At 40.9% G+C, this 19,771-nt stretch overlaps 1 protein-coding gene across 4 annotated transcripts in view; it reads right to left on the bottom strand.

Moving 5' to 3' along the window:
- Positions 1-19,771, bottom strand: part of OSBPL1A (oxysterol binding protein like 1A) — a 221,484-nt gene that overhangs the window by 79,406 nt on the left and 122,307 nt on the right. For all 4 annotated transcript variants that reach the window (XM_087869914.1, XM_087869915.1, XM_045781786.2 and 1 more), the window contains one exon: positions 9,514-9,676. In XM_087869914.1, the coding sequence (XP_087726040.1) occupies positions 9,514-9,676 (163 nt within the window). The remainder of the gene's footprint in view (positions 1-9,513; positions 9,677-19,771) is intronic.

The following is a 19,771-nucleotide window of genomic DNA, read 5'->3' as shown; positions in this document are numbered from 1 at the left end:
CACAGAGGGAGGGGCGCCTGGGTAGCACAGTCGTTAAAGCGTCTGCCTTTGGGTCAGGGCATGATCCTGGCGTTCCGGGATCGAGTCCCACATCGGGCTCCTCCGCTGGGAGCCTGCTTCTTCCTCTCCCACTCCCCCTGCTGTGTTCCCTCTCTCGCTGGCTGTCTCTGTCAAATAAATAAATAAAATCTTTAAAAAAAAAAAAAACACAAAGGGAGGCAAACCGTAAGAGACTCTTAACTATAGAGAACAAACTGAGGGTTGCTGGAGGGGAGGTGGGTGAATGGGCTGGCTGGGCGATGGGCATTAAGGAGGACACTTGTTGTGATGAGCGCTGGGTGTTGTATGTAAGTGAAAATCACTAAATTCTATTCCTGAAACCAATACTACACTATATGTTAACTAACTTGAATCTGAAAAAGAAAAGGTCTGAGGGGGAACATGATCGGCAAGTTGAAGAACCAGCACTGAGGTCAGAGGGACAGAAGTGAGGACAACAGAGGCGGACTTCAGAATGGTGACAGAGGGCCAGATTGTGTAGGGCTTTGGCTTTTATTCCAGCCAAGAAGCAAAGCCATTGGAGGGTTCTGTGCAGAGAACTGGTGTGAACGGATTCATGTTTCAGAATGATCGCTGTGAATGTTGGGTTTAGAACACTTCTGGAGATAAGGCTGCAGGCAGAGAGATCGGTCAGAAAACCACACTGACAACCCGGGCAAGAGATGGCGGGGGCGCAGGTCTGGGTAATAAGAGTCTAATATGGCAAGCGGCCAGATTTTTTTTTTTTTTAAAGGGAGAGCACAAGCTGGGAGGGGAGCAGGAGAGGGGGAGGGAGAGAAAGAAACACAAGCAGGTTCCACGCTCAGTGCAGAGCCCAATGCAGGGCTCGATCCCACAACCCTGAGATCATACCTGAGTCAAAAGCAAGAGTTGGACGCTTAACCAACTGCACCACCCAGGTACCCCCCAATGCATTTTGAAGGTACATCTAATAGAATTTGTTGATGGACTGAAGGTAGATGAGAGGCACAAAAAACCGTCTGTGATGGAGAAGTCAAAGGTCCCCAGCCTTGGCCAAAGCCCCTGGAAAGACAGATCTTCCATCTACCAAAATGCAGAAGACCGCAAAAAGGGCAGGCTTTGAGCAGAAAGCAGGAGTTCTCTTCAGGACATTTTAAGACATGTAGAAGCTATCTTAGACATTAAAGTGAATATGCCAAGTAGATAGCTAGACATGAGTCTGAAATTCAGGGGGAAGACAAAGGCTGGAGATACAAAATTACGGATTTATCAGAATACAGACAATATTTAAAGGCACAGGACCACCATGGGGCCACTTAAGGCAATGTTGCTCAAGCTTTAATGTCCGTATGAATCACCTACAGATTCGGAAAAAATGCAGATTTCTCTTCACGCAGTCTGAACTGAGGCGTTAGGTTCTACGTTTCCAACAAGCTCCCAGGTGATGCTGATGTTAACCCTCAGACCACACTCGGAGTACAAAGGACCTAGAGGTAAGTGTGGACAGAAAAGAGGTTCCCTGCCTGCCCCCTGCGACACTCTACTATCAGAAGCTGGAAAGATGCAATAGGACTGGCAAAGGAAACAGAGAAAGAAATCAAATGTGATATTCTGGAAGCTAAGTAAAGAAAATGTTCTAAGAAGGAGGGTGTAATCAACAACCTGAAGTGCTGGTGAGGGTCAAGAAAGAGGAGAACCGAGAAAGAACCACGCAATTAGGCAGAGGAGGGCAGTGCGGTGGTGACCTGCTCAAGAGCACTGCGGGCAGTGGTGGGAACATATAAACGGGGTGTTCAAGACAGATGGCAAGAACGGACGGTAATGTGGGATCAGAGGTATTTTTATAAGATTTAGCATTGTAAAGATAAGACAGCCGATCGGAACAAGGAATAACAGGTTACCTGGGAAAGAGGAGGAGCTGCACAGATGTCCGCCTGTAGATACTGTGTGTGTTGTGGGGGGGGAATCCCAGGCACAAATGGAGGGGGTGGTTTCAGTTAGGGACATAACACTCATCAACACAAAGCAGAGAAGGCAGAACATGTACACATATGGGCACAGCCAGGTGTGCGATGGCTTCAAAAGTGGAATCATGAGGAGTTTCTCGGTAACATCAACAATGGCCTCAGATGGTGCAGGATGGAGAAGGTGGTATGAGAAGTTGTAGCTGACATAAGCACGAAAGTAGTATGTGAAAGCAGTGGACTACAGGCATGGAGTAGGACCGCTGGGCCACCAAAGGGCACAACACGGACTTTAGCGGCCATGGGCTTACAGCCAGATCCACCGCTGTGGCCCTCGATGTGTCTCCAGCTTCACCTCGTCCCTTGAGGACTGGGGCTGGAAGGGGGAGAGGGATGGTCCAGAATTCTGCCAGCTGAGTACAACGCAGGGAGAGAAAGGCAGGGAACTGATCCCATGTTGCCCCAAATAAGCTAGGCCTCAAAGGAGCGACATGAGGGTACATATGGAGTGAGGGGTGGTGTAAAGATGAAGATGATGTGGGGCACCTGGGTGGCTCAGTCAGTTAAGCATCTGCCTTCAGCTCAGGTCACGATCCTGGTGTTCTGGGATAGAGCTCATCAGGCTCCCTGCTCAGCAGGGGAGTCTGCTTCTCCCTCTCCCTCCCTCCCTGCTCATGCTCACTCTCTCTCTTGCTCTCTCAAATAAATAAATAAAATCTTCTTTTTTAAAAAATGGAGATGATACGGGGCAGTCAATGTTGGGATCAAGGTTTCTGAGAGTGGGTCCAAAGACAGGAGACAGGCGTCAAACTGTGGGCCATACATAACAGAGAGAATGGTGTTGACATAGTTCCTGAGAAAGGCAAACTTGAAGGTCTGGTGTCGGAGAGCAGCTGGGATGGGCTGGAGGGCCAGATCCCTTGTACACTGATTACACTGACACTATCTCCATGTGTTCACTGACTGCGAACCCCCCAGATTGATGGACCAGGTCTTACCTATCTTGGTATTGCTGTGCCTAACAAAGTGCGTTGCACACAGCGGGCATTCATAGTTGTATCTGCTTAATGAAATCCTTCCAATACTAAGGAAAGTACAAAATGCATGTGGCTTACAATAAATATTTAATGGAGACATTAATTTAGTCAATACCAACGTTTCAAAAAACGAAGACGGGCCCAGAAGATCAAGCCAAAACCTAACGGATAAATTACATTCAGCAGTGTTTACCTACAACACACACACATTATAAGTAAGCCGCTGGAGAGTTTTTTTAAATGCTACAAACACAAACCCAGATGAAGAGCCCCTGCCACTCCTCGAATTTTCTCCAGAATATTTCTTCATGTTACAAACAGAAGGTGTTTAGTAACAGCCATATTCTGTAACACTCAATTTGCTGTATATCACGTCAACTAATTAATACATTTTGTACTGGGCAGTAGAGAAAATACAGAAGTTAATACAGGGTCTCTGCCCTTAAGGGAATGTAGTGTTGCCGAGGAGATAAGGAAGGAATGCACAAAAACTTAATAACCAGAAAAAGAGCAAGAACAAGGCAGTATGGCTAATTGTCAGAAAAAGGGGAGGGGGAACAAAAGAGGAGTGGGTGCTAGGAATACAGAGGTGGGTGTTATTGCCAAGTACTAGGCAGGTGCAGACTACAGTAAAGACACACACAACAGGGCAAGAAATGGACAGCTACTTCAGAAATAAACTGTAGAAGGAGACAACAGTGACCACTGTGGTCAGACCCTGTGTTTTCTAGATGTAAACCGTCAGCGGAGATGGTATCACTGGTTCTCCACTATGACCTGTAGTACTTACTGGATTAAACTTTATTTGACATAGGTCGTAACTCGTTCTGTGTTAGTCTCCTCTGGACGAAACCAAATCGTTATATTACCACTTTCCATTTTGAAAGTTTTGACTTAAAAAGACATGAGCACCCACCCTTGCAACAGCTGAGAACTGCTAAAACTGGCTTCAATTTCATGACATAACTATCTATTGGTTTTGCCAGTCTACACTATTGGATTATATGCATTATTCATGCACATTTCGACCAAAATAGCATTAAGAGGAAAACCTAGCAAGAAAGCCTTTCTTGAGCAACTGATCTCAACATGTTTCTAAAAAGGAAAATGAACAGACAGTAAGAAAACCAACATATTTTGAAGTTATAATATCTAAAAGGCAGGAATTTGGTGAAACTGCTATCTCCGTCAGACCAGTTCTAAACAATAACAGCCACAAAATTATTTTACTGGTAACAAATGTTTCCTTAGAAGATTATCAGAGATTCACAAAGTCAAACACCCCAAATTGTCCCCCCCCAGCTACTTTTCCATCCTCCCCCACCCACCCCACTCTCTGTGAGCAGATCTCATAGCCCCAGCCGGACTGTAAATTCCTCAAGAATAAATTCTGTCTTTTAGTACCACCTCACCCCTGCTCTCTCCTTGTCTGCCATCCATCCTCTCCTACACGGAATCCACAGTGGAGCATGCAGACTGTATGAAATCAGCAAGCACTACTGACTGATTCTCTTGTGCTTGTATTGAATACCAATATATTTTTAGGGAGGACAGAAATACCAGTGGCATTTGTTCAAAACCTGCGTTCAACATTCAGAGAGGAACTCAGGGATTTAGGAAGATAGGGTAGCCGTGATCATACAGAGACCAGCACAGTACCATGAAGAGGTAGGTGTCAATGAGGGAGCACAAAAGAAGAAATGGTTAATTCTGCCAGGGGGAGTCAGCAAAGACTACTCAGGGGAGGAGGTAATTTAGAGGTATTTGAGAGCTCTGGTAGGAGAAGAGGTTAGCAATACAGTAAAAGTGGAACAGAAAGGGTAGGGATATGAAGGACTCACTCTTCTTCCCTAAAGTAGTTCTTTCTATTACGTCTACACTTCAGCTGCTTGCAGAACGGTCTTTTCTACAGAACCAGTTTTCCTTTAGTTTCTCCTCACATCTTGTTGCTTCAGTGTGCATGACTGGCTTAGCCCCTGTACCAGGAAGTGGTCACTTTACAGTAAGATCAGCAATTTCACTCAACATAACCACTTCATTTCTCTTCTTAAACACACATACACGCACAAAATTAGGTGTCGCTCCTTTTAAATCATGTTACACAACAGAATTCAACCAAGCTGTGAATAAGAAATCTATTTGCTTCATGGAATTTTATAAAATTTTTAGTCACTGAGCATACTTGAAAAATGATGTAAAAATGATCAAGCAATCCCCTAGCTCTGGAAAAATCAGGCTCTACTGTATGCTTGCATAAAGGTTTTGTCTCACCCACTGTATTAGATTTTCATTGATCCTGCCTATCTGCAAAAACCTAAAGAGATTGATAAGGGAAAAGTAGCTAAGGGAAAACAGGAAGTCACATGGCCTTTAGGTCTAAACAAACAAAATTATCCTGTTATTTTAAAGGAAGTAACAGAAGTTGTAAGCAACTTTTAAAAAGACGACTAAGCATTTAGTCAAAATACTTTACAAATATTTTAAGAGAAGAATCTTTAAAATCTTTTTACATCTTCTAAATATTAGCTTGATTTAATCTTTTACTATGAGTTGCAATTAAAAATAAGTTTTAAATGAAGTGGAGGTTTGCATACTTTTTCTTGGTCTTATTTAATTCCACAGCTAGTAGCCTGCTGTCACTACCATGTTTCAGGGCTGGAGGAAGGCTGGGGTGGCTCATGCAGTAAGTGGAGGGAGTAAGGGGACAAGACTGATTTGAGAACACAGGCAAACTGTGGATCATGTCAAGAGCCTTGAAGGCCTGTTAAGGAGTCTGATTTTTATTCTCAATGCAATGAGAAGCCACCGTAGGATTTTAGGCAAGGGAATGCAATGAGGTGTCTACAAGTGTCACTGGGGGTGGTGTATACAGAGTGAACTTCAGAGGGGCAAGGCTGGAAGCATGGTAGTTAAGAGGCTGGACAGGAGTGGGTATGGCACAGGTGATAATGAGAGCTCAGTGTGCGGGACGCTGTTTTAAGTATAAATATTTATCATGATAAGCTCCTGACTCACTTGCAGATGAAGAAATGAGGCACAGAAAAGTGAAGTAACTTTCCAAAGGATATAGGAATTAGTAGAGCCGTAATTTATCAACAGCCTCCAGCCCCAGAGCCTACCTTTTAACCCTATAGTAAGAGAACATACATGGCTTCGAGGTATGATTTTAAAATAGAATGGACAGCTTTGGGCTGGGTTTCATGGATGTGGCACATGAATGTCACAAACCGCTCCTAGGTTTCTGGTTTTAGAAGAGGAAGGAGGTGCCATTTACTAAAATGAGGCAAACTCCAGGAGGAGGAGGAGGAGGGTCTAGGACAAAGATCAAAAATTCATTTATTTATCCAGCTGACAGCTGAGTATCTAAGTCTCTAACAAGAGGTCAGGGTTAGAGATGTAAATTTGGGAACTGTGGTGGTCAGACTAATGGTCCCCCAAACATGTCCATGTCCTAACCTCCAGAACCTGTGGATATATTACCTTACATAGTAAGAGGACTCTGCAGATGTGACTGAGTTAAGGACCTTGAGATGGGAAGGATACCCTGGATGACCTGGGTGGGCCCCCTGTAATCTTTAACATCCTTTAAAAAAGTGAGAGAGAAAAGTCAGAGTCAGAGGGAGAACCTGGAAGATGTCCCACTGCTGGCTTTGAGGATGAAGGATGGGTCCTCAAGTCAACGGATGCAGGTGGTCTGCAGAAACTCAAAAAAGGCAAGGAAATAGATTCTTTCCCAGAGCCTCCAGAGGAAACACTGCCCTAACCAAGACCTTGACTTTGGGACTTCTGACCTCCAGGACTGTAAGAAAATAAATCTGTACTGTTCAAGCACATTCATGGTAATTTGCTATAGCAGCAAGAGGAAACTATTCCGGGAATTTTAGACTAGTATTTAAAATGATGTGGTATTGAAAGGGAAGGTGGAAGAACAATAACCAAACAGAAATTCTTGAGAAGGTACAAGGAGATGGGTACATGAACAAATGAGGAGGGGATGGCTCTCACTGAGGAGAGACATTTCTTCTTTTGTAACAGAAAGGAAGAAGGAAGCAGGAGGGCAAGTTGATGTGCAAAGATTGTAGTGAGAAGATGAAGTCATTCCCAAATGATGGCTTTTATGATCTCAATGAATTATATGGCTAAGTCATCAGCAGCCCAAGGCTTGAACTCAGGGCATCGGACTCTTAACTTTAATGCGGTTATACACTGCATCAAATGATTTTCAAGATTTCTAGTAGGAAATAAGAGTGGCCACAGAAAGGGCACTCTGTTCAGGCAAATGTAACACAACTCAGGTGAGTCATTTAGGGTAGGAAGAAGCAAAGGCATGGCACCTGTTCCTCTCCTTCATTTCTACAACCATGGTAGAACATGCTGGTTGACCTAGACACTCCCACTCAGCCTCATGATCCTTCTCAACACAGCAAACCACAAAGCAGCAAGCACTGCAAACCAGTCTGAATTGGCACTTCAGCTGTGATGTATTTGCCAGTCCTCACCTGGGGACTACAGTTCTTTTTATCTCTTCCTCCCAGAGGAGAGGATTTTGGAGAGTGTTTTGAGTGCTAAAATATGACTGAGAAGCAGAAAGATGACAGTAGCTGCTAAATGTCTATCAAGAGGAGAACGATCAAGAAAACAGTGGTGAATCATATCCCGAACTTTTACACAACCTTTAGAAAGAATGAGCTAAAGTTGTACTACCAATTATGTTGCTACATGAAAATGCAGGTCCGGAACAATCCTACAGCTACTTCCGTTCCTGATTCACAACAAAACAAAGCCACACGAAAACGTACACATATAGAGGGGACTGCTTTAAAAAGGCCAGGCTGTCAGTAAGAACTTCCAAGAGTGCATAATTAGGATAAGGGGTGACGGGAAAACTTCACTGGGTAATGCACATACTTTCATATTGAATTATTTATAACAATTTTTCTTAATGAACATTAAATTTTTTCTTTCTCTTTAAAAAAAAAAAACACATAAAAGATGAGCTGAAGTGTCTGGGCTCTTTTATATTCAGACTTCTTTGCATTTAATCCTATGAACCCTCTAGTGATCTTCCCTTTTGGATGTCCCAAACGGAAGGAATACAAAAGACAACACTACTGGACTTGGCACAGGGTAGGTGTGAAAAAATGTTTGCAGCCTCCAATGTCATTCCCCCTCTCCTCCCACCTCCCTCATTCATGTTAAATACTTCCTTCCCTGTCACTCATCCCACTGCTTTCAAATCCTAGCTTCACTTTTTCTTCCCAATGAATCACTGCTTTCACAAATGCCTTATCTAAGTGACAACATCAGCATCAGTATAATCTTTTCTCTAATTATTCCAAAATCTGGCTATTAAAATTACTTTTCCCATTCTTTTGATTATATCACACTTCCCACAATAAAGGTCCTATTTGCTCTGTTTATCTTACATAACGAATTTCTTCTCCAAAAGACCACCAAACAATCATCTTCCCTATCTTAGCTAATCACACTGTTTTAATTTCCTCAACCCGATCTTCTCTAGTTCTCATTTCTATTAGCTCTCACTGTGCTTCCTTGAATCTCCTACTTTGAATGCGATCCTTTCACTCTCTATCCACCGGGTCTCCTCCTTCCATGGTCAAGTTCTATGGGAGCACTAATTGCGTATATCCATCTCCTCTGTAAGAACTTGATTTCCTCACATGAGACTTGTTCTCAGCCTCACCCATCTCCAGCCACTCCCTACCCACACCTACCTCAAAAACTCTGAAGTAAATTCCTCAAAGGTCAAAACTACTTAGTGGGCCATCCCCTCCCAAGTCAGTCTTAGCTCCCACGTGTGTCTATTTTCGGAACACCTAGTACGAATCAGGCCCAGTCCCAAACACAGCTTAAACACGGCAGCTCATTTAATCCTGACTCAGCCTGTTGAAATGGATATACTTATCCCCATTTTAAATATGTGTCGACACAGAACCTGAGAGGTCACAGAACTTGTCCAAGGTCACACAGCCAGCTAATGTCAGAGGCAGGATTCCAATTGAGACAACGGAGTCCACACTCATTGCTTATCAGTGTTTTGGCATGTTTTTCTGAGGCAAACTTAAGCGCTTTTCTGTGCTCCAGCCACACCAGGGTCTCACCTCTACTTTGGCACTCAGCATACAGTCCTGTAACCACATGTTACTCATCTGTATCCTTGGAGGATACGAAGTACTGAGGACAGAAACTGTCCCTTTATCCTTAGATACGCAACAAGGAGGTATTTAACGGTCATTGGATAAAGGAAAAAAATCAAATTCATGAGTTTTAACAGCACTCCCTCTCTAGCTTAGCAGACACCATCAACATAGGCAGACTCATGCCCAACTTTCAGGCTCCTGCCTCAGTAACACAACACGAAAGACAGACTTGGGGAGCGGTAGTGCTGTATCTGAGCAGCCCCGTCCAGGGCACAGCAGGTGACATGTACTCTCAGCAGACATTTAGGTGGTGGGCTTTGTTAGAGTTACCTGACAGCGCATCATAGAACTCGTCCTCACTGAGGATGCTGCGAGGCGGGGAGCCTTCAACCAGAGACCGCTCTAATTCATGATGCTCGGTGGCCAGAGTTTCCAGTGCTTCTGACAAAATTTTGTTTTTTTCTTGTTCCTGTTCCAATTTAAAATTCCTCACCTAGAAGAAAATAGATATACAAAAAAGACTTCAGAGTGACAGGAGCCACAGACTTACGCATGAAGGATATAAACATTTATTTGCTTTTGATCCAGTTCAACCGCAACATCAGAAATGAAAACAGTCGTATCATATACATGCACGGATGAATGAGTGCAATTACTAAGCCGATTCTGTTCTTCCCGTGGGGCCTTTTCTTACAACAGCTCTAGCTAATGAAAACAGATTAAGACTAGCAAATTTGGCTCAAAGGATCAAGATTCTAGTATAAGAACATGAGCCAATTCAGAAATCACATAAAATTTTTTAAAAATAGTATCTTGGGGCGCCTGGGTGGCTCAGTCATTAAGCGTCTGCCTTCGGCCGGGGGCATGATCCCGGGGTGCTGGGATTGAGCCCCGCATCGGGCTCCCTGCTCCGCTGGGAGCCTGCTTCTTCCTCTCCCACTCCCCCTGCTTGTGTTCCCTCTCTTGCTGCCTGTCAAATAAATAAATAAAATCTTAAAAAAAAAAAAGAGTATCTCTCTCAACATGAATCATGAAATTAAGCCAGTTTTTGAACAAAATAATTAAACCATTCTGAGTATTAAAACGTGTATCACATCAAAGCATAAGATATAATCAGGGCACCTGGGTGGCTCAGTCGGTTAAGGGTCTGACTCTTGATTTTGGCTCAAGTCATGGGGAGACTGAGCCCCAGGTTGGGCTCCCGTTCAGCAGGGAGTCTGCTCGAGATTCTCTCTCCCCCTCTACCCCCTCACCAACACACTAGCACTCTTAGGAAAAAAAAAAAAAAAAAAAAGCGTAAGATACAATCCTCCAGTTTACTTCCAAAATAGCTGATATACGAAAGGAAACAAGTGGCCAGGCAATGACATTTTGACTTCCATTTTTCAATTACATTTTTTGGTTATGGTTCCATATTTTACCCTGAATTTAGTACAATAAACAACAACAACAACAAGAGATTAAAAAGGCAAAGACTGGTTTCATTTTTCATCTTTTAATGGAATGATTTATTCCTCCTACCTAATTTAAGAGCATCTCAAACTTTGCAGTTAACAAACACCTCCTGAAATTTGAGCAAGCTGACCCTCCCACAAAATGGCAGGTTCTAGGTTTGGTGCGGACAGTTTCACCTGTCTTGGTATCAGAATTCCAGGACTCACAACTATTCTGTAATCTCCCTCAACTTCCAGAAAAGAGATCTACCGTTACCCACTGTGCAATCTCAGAAGTCTCATGTTCCTTAGCTGCCTCACCTAAAGATTAGATTATTAGACAACAGTGGAATCCTCTATCAGTAGTCTTCAACTTTTTTTTTTTTTTTTTTTTAAACTTTAGCAAAGCAGAACCTTTCTCAGAAATAAGCCCAACACAGAAACAGATGTTTTAGAAAGCTGCGCTGGCTGACACTGGTACAATCAGGAGCACTCTGGCTTTCTTTCCCCGCCATCTGAAGCAGGGACTGTTCCAACAGTTTGAAAAGCATTGGATAGAGCAACTCCACAACCACCTCGAGGTCCGAAGTTTTGTGTCTGGGTTCTGGGAGCCGCAGAACCCTCTCAGCTGCTCTCTGAATTTGTCTCTCTGCTGAATCTCACCCTTTTACCTCCTGACGCTCCCTGGTACCTTCTCCTCCCCGTGGTTCTGACTCCAGAGTCCTTCGTGGCCCTGAGTTGCTGAGAGCCACACATCAGGTTCAACACTGAGAATCCTGTCCAGAACTTAAAAACGCAGCTTTAAGGAAATGCTACTTTCATAATAGAAATAGAGTAAAACCTTTATTATCTTGGGAATAGTTCCAGTCCTCAGGCACCTCAGTGTTTATCAGTAATGAGATTATTATTAGAGCTATGATCACGAAATAAGAATAGCAATAAACGGTAAATCAGCAAAGACATGCAAAACTGAAAAAAATTAAATACTTTTATAATTACAGTTTTTAAGAAATTGCAAAATACTTGTAAATATTCCTATAATCTGTATTTTATCTCCAGAGGAGGAAGTACTCTTATTATGGCTGGAGTCAACTTAAAAACAAAACAAAAAAAAAACAAACCCAAATTGTTCCCCCTCCATTTCATGGGTAAACTCATTCGTCTGTGAACAAGGACTACAACATTGAGCACCATGTCCAAAATGATTCTTTCTTCAAATGGAAAAGATCTTTACAGCACTGTTATATATGGAGATTCCAAAAATAACACTGCAGGAGGAGCCAAGCTCCTTCACCCCTGCCCACCTGCTCCCTTTAGCTTTATCTTTTTAGTTTTTCAAATATCAAAATGCAGATATATTGTTGACACTGAAACTTTCAATATATGAATCAACTAAATTAACCCTCCTAGTTCACAAATACATTAATTTTATACCTACATTCATCTAGATTTTAGAATAGTGGCAAAATAAATGATCAAGGCCCCCAAATACTATGTTCCCTCAAAAAATCTTATTCAAAATCCAATTTATCCTTTATCCATCTAAAATAAGCACCATTTCACTTCTGCTACTTGGACATATGTTCTCACTTGTTCTGAAGAGGAGTGAAAGGGGTGGGAAGCAGAAGCGGGAGAAGAGGCTCTTACCACTACTCTAGCTCTTACCTTGTTTTTTATCTCACTGACCTGACTGCACTTGTCCTTGTTTGAAGCACAACAAGATCTTCTGCACTGAAGATCCGTTCCTCTAAAATTACACACAAAATGGCAATTTCTTTCGTCAAGTACAGTGACGTACCTGAGAGGAGATATATACATCACAGAAACTACAGTAAAGAGCTCTTTATTGCTTCAGAGAAGCATAAGAACATACTTAACTGCCATGGATACCTTTTAACCAATTAGAAAGATCACTGGAACAATGTAATTCCAAATTCCCTACAATCTCAGTATTTCAGAAAGTCCAGGGGACAACCTGGCATTTAAAAATTAGTGAAGCCCAACATGTGTTTATAATTACATCAGAATGTTTCTAGAATACGGGTGACATTTTTCAAACTAAATATAAATTCAAATATAAAATTTATATCCTCAGCCCTATATGACAAAAATTAAGATAAAACAAAGTGAATGTAAATGTCACACTTATTAGGAATAATTTAAGGACTGAACCATCACACTCTTAATAATAAACACATACACACTCCATGTCTGTACCACTTCAGACTAATGCAAATACAAGCCGTTCCACTAGTCTTCTCAAACCACGGCAACATGATCACTTAAATCTTACTCCATTTCATGCTGGCAGGTGGAAATTCACAATGAACACTTCCAAAGTGTTCTTCACACCGACAGTGAAGAGATGCTGGCTAAAGAATCAAGAGTTTTAAAAGCGGTTACGTGTTAGCCAGTGCACACATATTTTATCTACTCTTATTCTATAAAGTACCCTGCTATTTCCCCATGTTCCACAGAGGTTAAGTTGGGCAGAGACATTAATTAAATCAGCCAAAAACACACTACTAAGTGGGGAGTAGGTGATGAGTATTCACAGACTATTGTGTCCAATTATCCAATTACAGGTTAGGTGAGATTTTGGTCTTGATCAATCTAGTACAGCTCTTTCAACTGGCCACACTTCCATCAGCTAAATAGCATTAGCCTTACTCCTTGTTATTGGATGCATGGCTATAATGACACAATGTATTAGTTTAACACTGAAATACTAGACATGGAATTTAAAACATATAATTTCATCTCTCAGGTAAGGAATTACATTGACATTTATTTTTCGGTTATAGGACCAACACTATACTGACTTCAAAAGTTTTTAAGAGATATGAGCTTTAAATGGCTCCCTGCTATGGCCACATAGCTATTAAAGTGGGTCTGGTCCTCTATAGTTGGTAAGGGCTCTCCTGCTCCTAGAAGACTACCTAATTGTTCTGGTGTACGAGGATGGAGCTCTCGTATAAATGACAGTCAGAATTACTTCTAAACACACAGCCAGGCTGAATCACACCCTCACCCCAGGGTCCAGGAAAATTAAGGTTTGATCCCATGTCTGAGGCGCGATCAAGTGTGATAATACATATCCTCATGACTATAGAGTATATACTTACTTTGTTTTATAGATTTACAAAGCATCTTTACACATCACATTTTCAAGTTTTCACGGATTCTAATGCCCTTCTATGCTATACCATCATGGCCTTTACAAGTATAATGCATTTCCTTATGTTCCTGAAGAACTTTTCTTCAGTCCTTTCTACCACTAAAAAAAAAAAAAAAGACATTTATTAAAAAATATATATATCCCTTAGTGACCAAAGCAGATCTGTCTGATGGGAGACTACTAAGGCAGATGCAGGATACACAAGACAGTTGTGGTGGGGGAAGAGGGACCGTATAAAGCTTGCAGATGGCCTTAAGGACTCCGGCTTTAATTCTGAGTGAGGGGAAACTGATGGAGGGCTCTATACAGAGGAGTAACATCATCTGAGTTACATTTGAATACGATCTCTCTGGCTGACCCTGTGGAGAGCCAGGGGGAGGTCAAGAGTAGAATGAACAAGATCCACTCAGAGGCTGCTTCAACAGTCCAGGTAAGAGATTGGTAAGAATAATGAAGGTGTTCCTAAGTACTGAGATTCTGAATACACTTTGCAGGAAGGCCTAAATAATTTGCTGACAGATTGCCTATGTATGGAATATTAAAAAAAAAAAAAAATCAAGGATGATTTCACAGTTTTGGCCTAAGCAACTAAAGATAGAGCCATCATTACCTAAAATGGGAAAGACTGCAGAAGGAACAGGGACAATCGGGAAATCCATCTCATATATGTTAAGTGAGATGCTATCAGACATCCAAGTGTAGGTGTCAAGTAGACAGATATCAAATCAGGTGTTCAAGGAAGAGTCCAGGAGGGACACAGAACTCTGGGAGTCATTTGCAAATATATTACAAGCTGTAAGAGCAGAAAGAATCACTAAGGGAGAAAGTGAGGGGTAAATAGGAAGAAATCCAAAGACTTATATTTTCTCCTGATTGGAGACGTGAAAGAACCAGCACAAGGAAACAAAAAAAAGAGGAAGAGAGACAGAAGGAAAACCAGGAGTGTGTGGTGACCTTTAAGTCTCTGAGAAGCAGTTCAAAAAGGAGTAAGTGATCAACTATGTCAAATACCAGTGATAAATAATATGGGAACTAGGACAAAAGGACCTCTGGTTTTGGTGATGAGGAGATCAATGGTGAACCTAAGACAGGCAGTTTCAGTGGAGTGTTGAGAGGGTGCTGAAGGCAAAGACCTGAGTGGAGTGAGTCAAGAAAAATGAGAAAAGGAAACTCAGAGTGTGGCCCATTCCTAAGAAGTTTTGCTGGTGATGGGTAGTAAGGAGGGCATGTATTGCATGGTGCACTGGGTGTTATATGCAACTAATGAATCATCGAACTTCACATCAAAAATAAAATAAAATAAAAAAATAAAAGTTTTGCTAAAAAGGGAAGGAGACAATTGGAGCAATTGCTGGAAGGGGACAAGAGAGTCAACAAGGCTTTATTATGGAAGACAACCCAGCATGTTTCTATACTGATCAAAGATTCAATAGACGGGGGCGATTAATAATGTGGGAGAGAGAGGAGGGAATGGCTAGAATGATGTTCTTGAGTTCGCTAAAAAGGATGGGATCTAATCCACAAGTGCACAGCTGGCCTTTGTCAGGGCACGGAAAGCTCATCCTTAGTTGCAAGAGAAAAGGCAGCACAGATGTGCACAGATTTAGATGGGTAGGTATGGGTAATAAAGTTTTCTCCTAACTGCTTTTGTCTCAACACGCACATGCGGAATATAGAGAATGAGAAACAGAGGTCATCAACTTACATATCCCAGCATGTGAGGTAGTAAGAAGCCTCTAGTCTCTTCACATTATACACAAGAGTCTGACCTGAGATTAAAAATGAGATCATTTCCAAGGACTTCTGAAGCCTCATTCGCACTAACCTGGTCAACCCAAAACAGGGCAGCTGTTCACCTTCTTGTTGCTTATAGTCAATGGTCACTGGCTCTTGGCACCATTTAAGAAAATGTCCCTTTCTTACTGGCACTGCCATATTCCTCAACCTGGCTCAAGACAAGAGAAAAGGAAATCCCACTGGGAATTACCTCAGTGCCTCTCTGCCCTTAGGTTCTGCCTTGAGGAAAAAAATGAGGACCTGTATCTGGTTGTTGACTTACTGACACACTGTAGGTAAAACGACCTCAATGGAGCTAGTTAAAATGCTAACAGTTTCTGCTAATAATCTGTTAAAGTCAATTACTTCCAAGTGTATCTTCAGACATTTAAATCAAGGAGGTATTTGGGGGATAACTGGCTACTCCTACGTGTAGGAAAGAGCCCAATAAAGAGGCACTGAAGAAATACAAATGGAGGTTTTTAAAAGCAAGGTGATAACAATACTTGGGAAAATATAAACTCAGAATATTTAATACTTTAAAAATACTTTAAAAATAATGTCCCAAAGAAATACAAATGGAGGTTTTTAAAAGCAAGGTGATAACAATACTTGGGAAAATATAAACTCAGAATATTTAATACTTTAAAAATACTTTAAAAATAATGTCCCAAAGAAATAAAATCAATGAGAGACCAGTTATATACACAAACAACGTAACAACGTAGAACTACTCACTCCCCCAGGGTACTTCCAAAGTACATGCAGTACACACTCCGCTGCCCCGTTCAATGGTTCTGGCACTTACAATAATCTGGTACAAGTAAGAGCTCATAAATAATTTTCTTTTCTAACTGCAAAGTTGAATCATTTGATGATGATTATAACACTTACATAAAGTACATCTACACTAAGGTAAAGTTTCCACAAGTACGTTTATTTTATATTTCAAAAATAGCAGTTATAGGATTATATTCCTAAAAGCACTATGACATTTCAATGCATAATTTCTAATATATAATATTCTACTTTATAGTATAATGTGTTAAAAGTTTCAAAAGGCTTTCATGTATCATGTATACAAAAGAATGCTAAATTGACACATGTAGCACAAACAACTTCCAATGTAATGTAATAATTTGGTGTAGGCTATATAAAAATGGTAAAATTCTAAATCAGCCTACTTAAAAGATTCTGAAATTTTTAAAGTATTTTTTTAATCATGTCTTTTTAACTCTCCATCAAATATGTTAATTGAATTCCCTACTGTTCAGAATGGTTCCTAGAACATGCTTAAAAATAAGCATTAAAACAATGTATTTAAATGAATAAACATTAAGTTACATACTAACAAGAGACGTAGAGAGGGCACTGAAGCAGTGCAAAATAATTTTTTTGACCGAAGATGAAGATGTGTTCAGACATTCAAAATTTAAAGGAAGCCATCGCCAGCAGGCCTGCACTATGAGAAAAAAATTTAAGCCCTTCAAGCAGGAAAAAAATGATACCAGATGGAAATATTCATCTATACAAAGGAATGAAGAACACCAGAAATGGTAAATATGTGGCTAAACAGATTTTCTTATTTAAAAAAAAATTTTTTTTTGGATAAGATCTCTTCAACTAGTATTCATATTTCAATGTTTACCAAGAAATAATTTAAGTGCAGGACCCTAAGCAGAAATGTCTCTAAAAATCTCATTATTTTAACTTCAGTATGAGTTTATTTAGGGAAAAAAAAAAAAAGGACAATTTCATAAGTACTTGTGTAAACAAGGTTCTGTGTACGACAGGACTAATTTTATATCTACTACTGATAAAGTATATGCATAGCATTTTTACAGTTTAAAAGGTACTTTTACATACTATTAGTTCATTAAATCCTAATAACCCTATGAGGAATATATGGGTGCGTGTGTGTAAAACTGAAGATCATAAAGTTTAAGCTCCTTGCCATAGGTTAGCAGAGGAATAATAACTGAAACCAAGATCTTTTAACTTCAAATCTCATAAGCTTTCCAATCCATGATGTGCAAATAACATTGCTGATGGAAACAAATGATTCTAAGTCTTAGAAGCAGAGGGTTTCACTGTGGCGAGATTGAAGGGGCAGGGCATTGTACAGGAAGGTAATGGTTACCGGTTTGGTGGACCAGGAAAATGGGGGTGGGACAAGCAAAACAGACTGACCTGGACTACAGCAAAATATTTGTTAAAACCATCACTTGGACTCCCATCAGGGATTACATCACTGTAAAATGGCAAATTCATAAAGCAGATTAGAAATCTGGCTGAATCCATGCCGTCCAGGAGAAAGATTTCTCGTTCCAAGAATGAGTAGATCTGTCCTGTTCAAAACCTGCTTTAGAGCCAAGGTTCTCCATCATGAAGAATATATATCTAGATCAGCTATAGGACCTGTTTTATTTTCTTTTTTCTTTTCTTCTTTTCTCTCTCTTTCTTTCTTTTAATTAGAAGGCCCAGTTTTAGCCCAGACCAACTGAATCAAGACTTCCAAGAATGAAAGAGGCTTGTCTACCGTTACAGAAATTGCTAATTTCTCCTACTATCTCTGGGAGAAACCCAATTTGTTAGCTGGCTACATTGCCCTCCAGCTAAAAGATTATTTCTCACTCTCCAGTAGCTGGGGCCATATGACTAAGTTCTCCCCGTGAAGAATGGAAGCATTGTGAGGAACTCACCAGATCTTAAAGGGAAGGTACACTCCAATTTTTGCCCTTTGCTCCTTCCTACTGACCATAATTTGATACATGGATGAGCCCCTAACATCTGAAACTGCTATATCCGGCCCCCACTACCTACGTCCTATCTTCTTTAAAGTAGAAAAAGAATCTCTAACTTATTTAAGCTAATTATTTGGTGGTTGGAGTTTCCTGTTTGTTTAATGCTAATACTAACATTAATACATGTAATTTTTTTTTTTTTTCAAAGCACTACAGATCATTCTGATGTGCCTCCTGGATAAGAATTACTGACTTTGGAGAATTTCCATTTAGTTAAAAAAAAAATCTGGGGGCGTCTGGGTGGCTCAGTTGGTTAAGTGACTGCGTCTGGCTTGGGTCATGATCCCAGAGTCCTGGGATCGAGCCCACGTTGGGCTCCCTGCTCTGTGGGGAAGCCTGCTTCTCCCTCTCCTTCTGCCTGCCACTCCCCCTGCTTGTGCTCTCTTTCTCTGTCAAATAAACAAAATCTTTAAAAAAAATTTTTCACTGAATGCTTACTACTCTTTCAAAGTAAATGCTAGGGATACAAAGTAGAGTCAGAGATTGGTTAATCCATGGAGAGATTATAGTCTGAGATTACAGTGTGAGAAAAAGAGACTTCACATTCCTATCCAGCTCATATATTAAAAATGCAAATCCAGCATTACTTCTCAAAGCTTTTCAGTGGCTCCTTATTACCTTTGGTTAATCTCCAAATGGAGTGTGCGTACCCATGAAATATTAGAAAGTCTTTTATATTTGTCAAAAAAAAAATAAGACAAATTATATATACAGATATGATATACATATATAGGATATATATACAGACTGAAACCTGGGCCCTCACATGGTCCACACGCCACAAGGCCAAGGGTAAAGTGCAGGAGGTACAGTAACTTCAGGATATTGTGATATACTGCAGATTATGAGAGCCTGATTATGAAGATTTACAGACTATATTAACCCCCAAAATACACCCATTATCATAAAGACCATTGCAAAAGAACTTCAGATTAAACATAATACTAATGATGCGGGGCACCTGGGTGGCTCAGTTGGTTAAGTGTCCAACTCTTGACTTTGGCTCAGGTCATGATCTCAGGGTGGCAGGACTGAGCCCTGCGTCACTCCACACTCTGTGGGGAGTCTCTCTCTCCCCCTCTCCCTCTGCCCTTCCCTACTTGCTCTCTTTCTCTCTCTCAAAATATCAGTTAACCAGATATGTATGTGATCATTTCTGGACTCTCTAATCTGTTAAACTGATCTATGTGTCTTTTATCAACACCATATTCTCTCAATTACTATAACTTTATAGAAAGTGTTGAAATCAGGTAGTCTAAATCCTATAACTTTGTTCTCTTTAAAAATTAGTTTAGCTCCTATAGGTCCTTTGTATTTCTATATAAATTTTAGAATCAGTTTGTCAATTTCTACCAAAAAATAAAACAAAAAACCCTGCTGGAATTCTGCCTGGGATT

The sequence above is a fragment of the Ursus americanus genome, chromosome 19 (genome assembly GCF_024610735.1).
Source record: "Ursus americanus isolate L20-20 chromosome 19, mUrsAme1.1.p, whole genome shotgun sequence".
NCBI classification, from domain to species: Eukaryota; Metazoa; Chordata; class Mammalia; order Carnivora; family Ursidae; genus Ursus; species Ursus americanus.
This window is presented reverse-complemented; position numbering and strand designations above follow the sequence as displayed.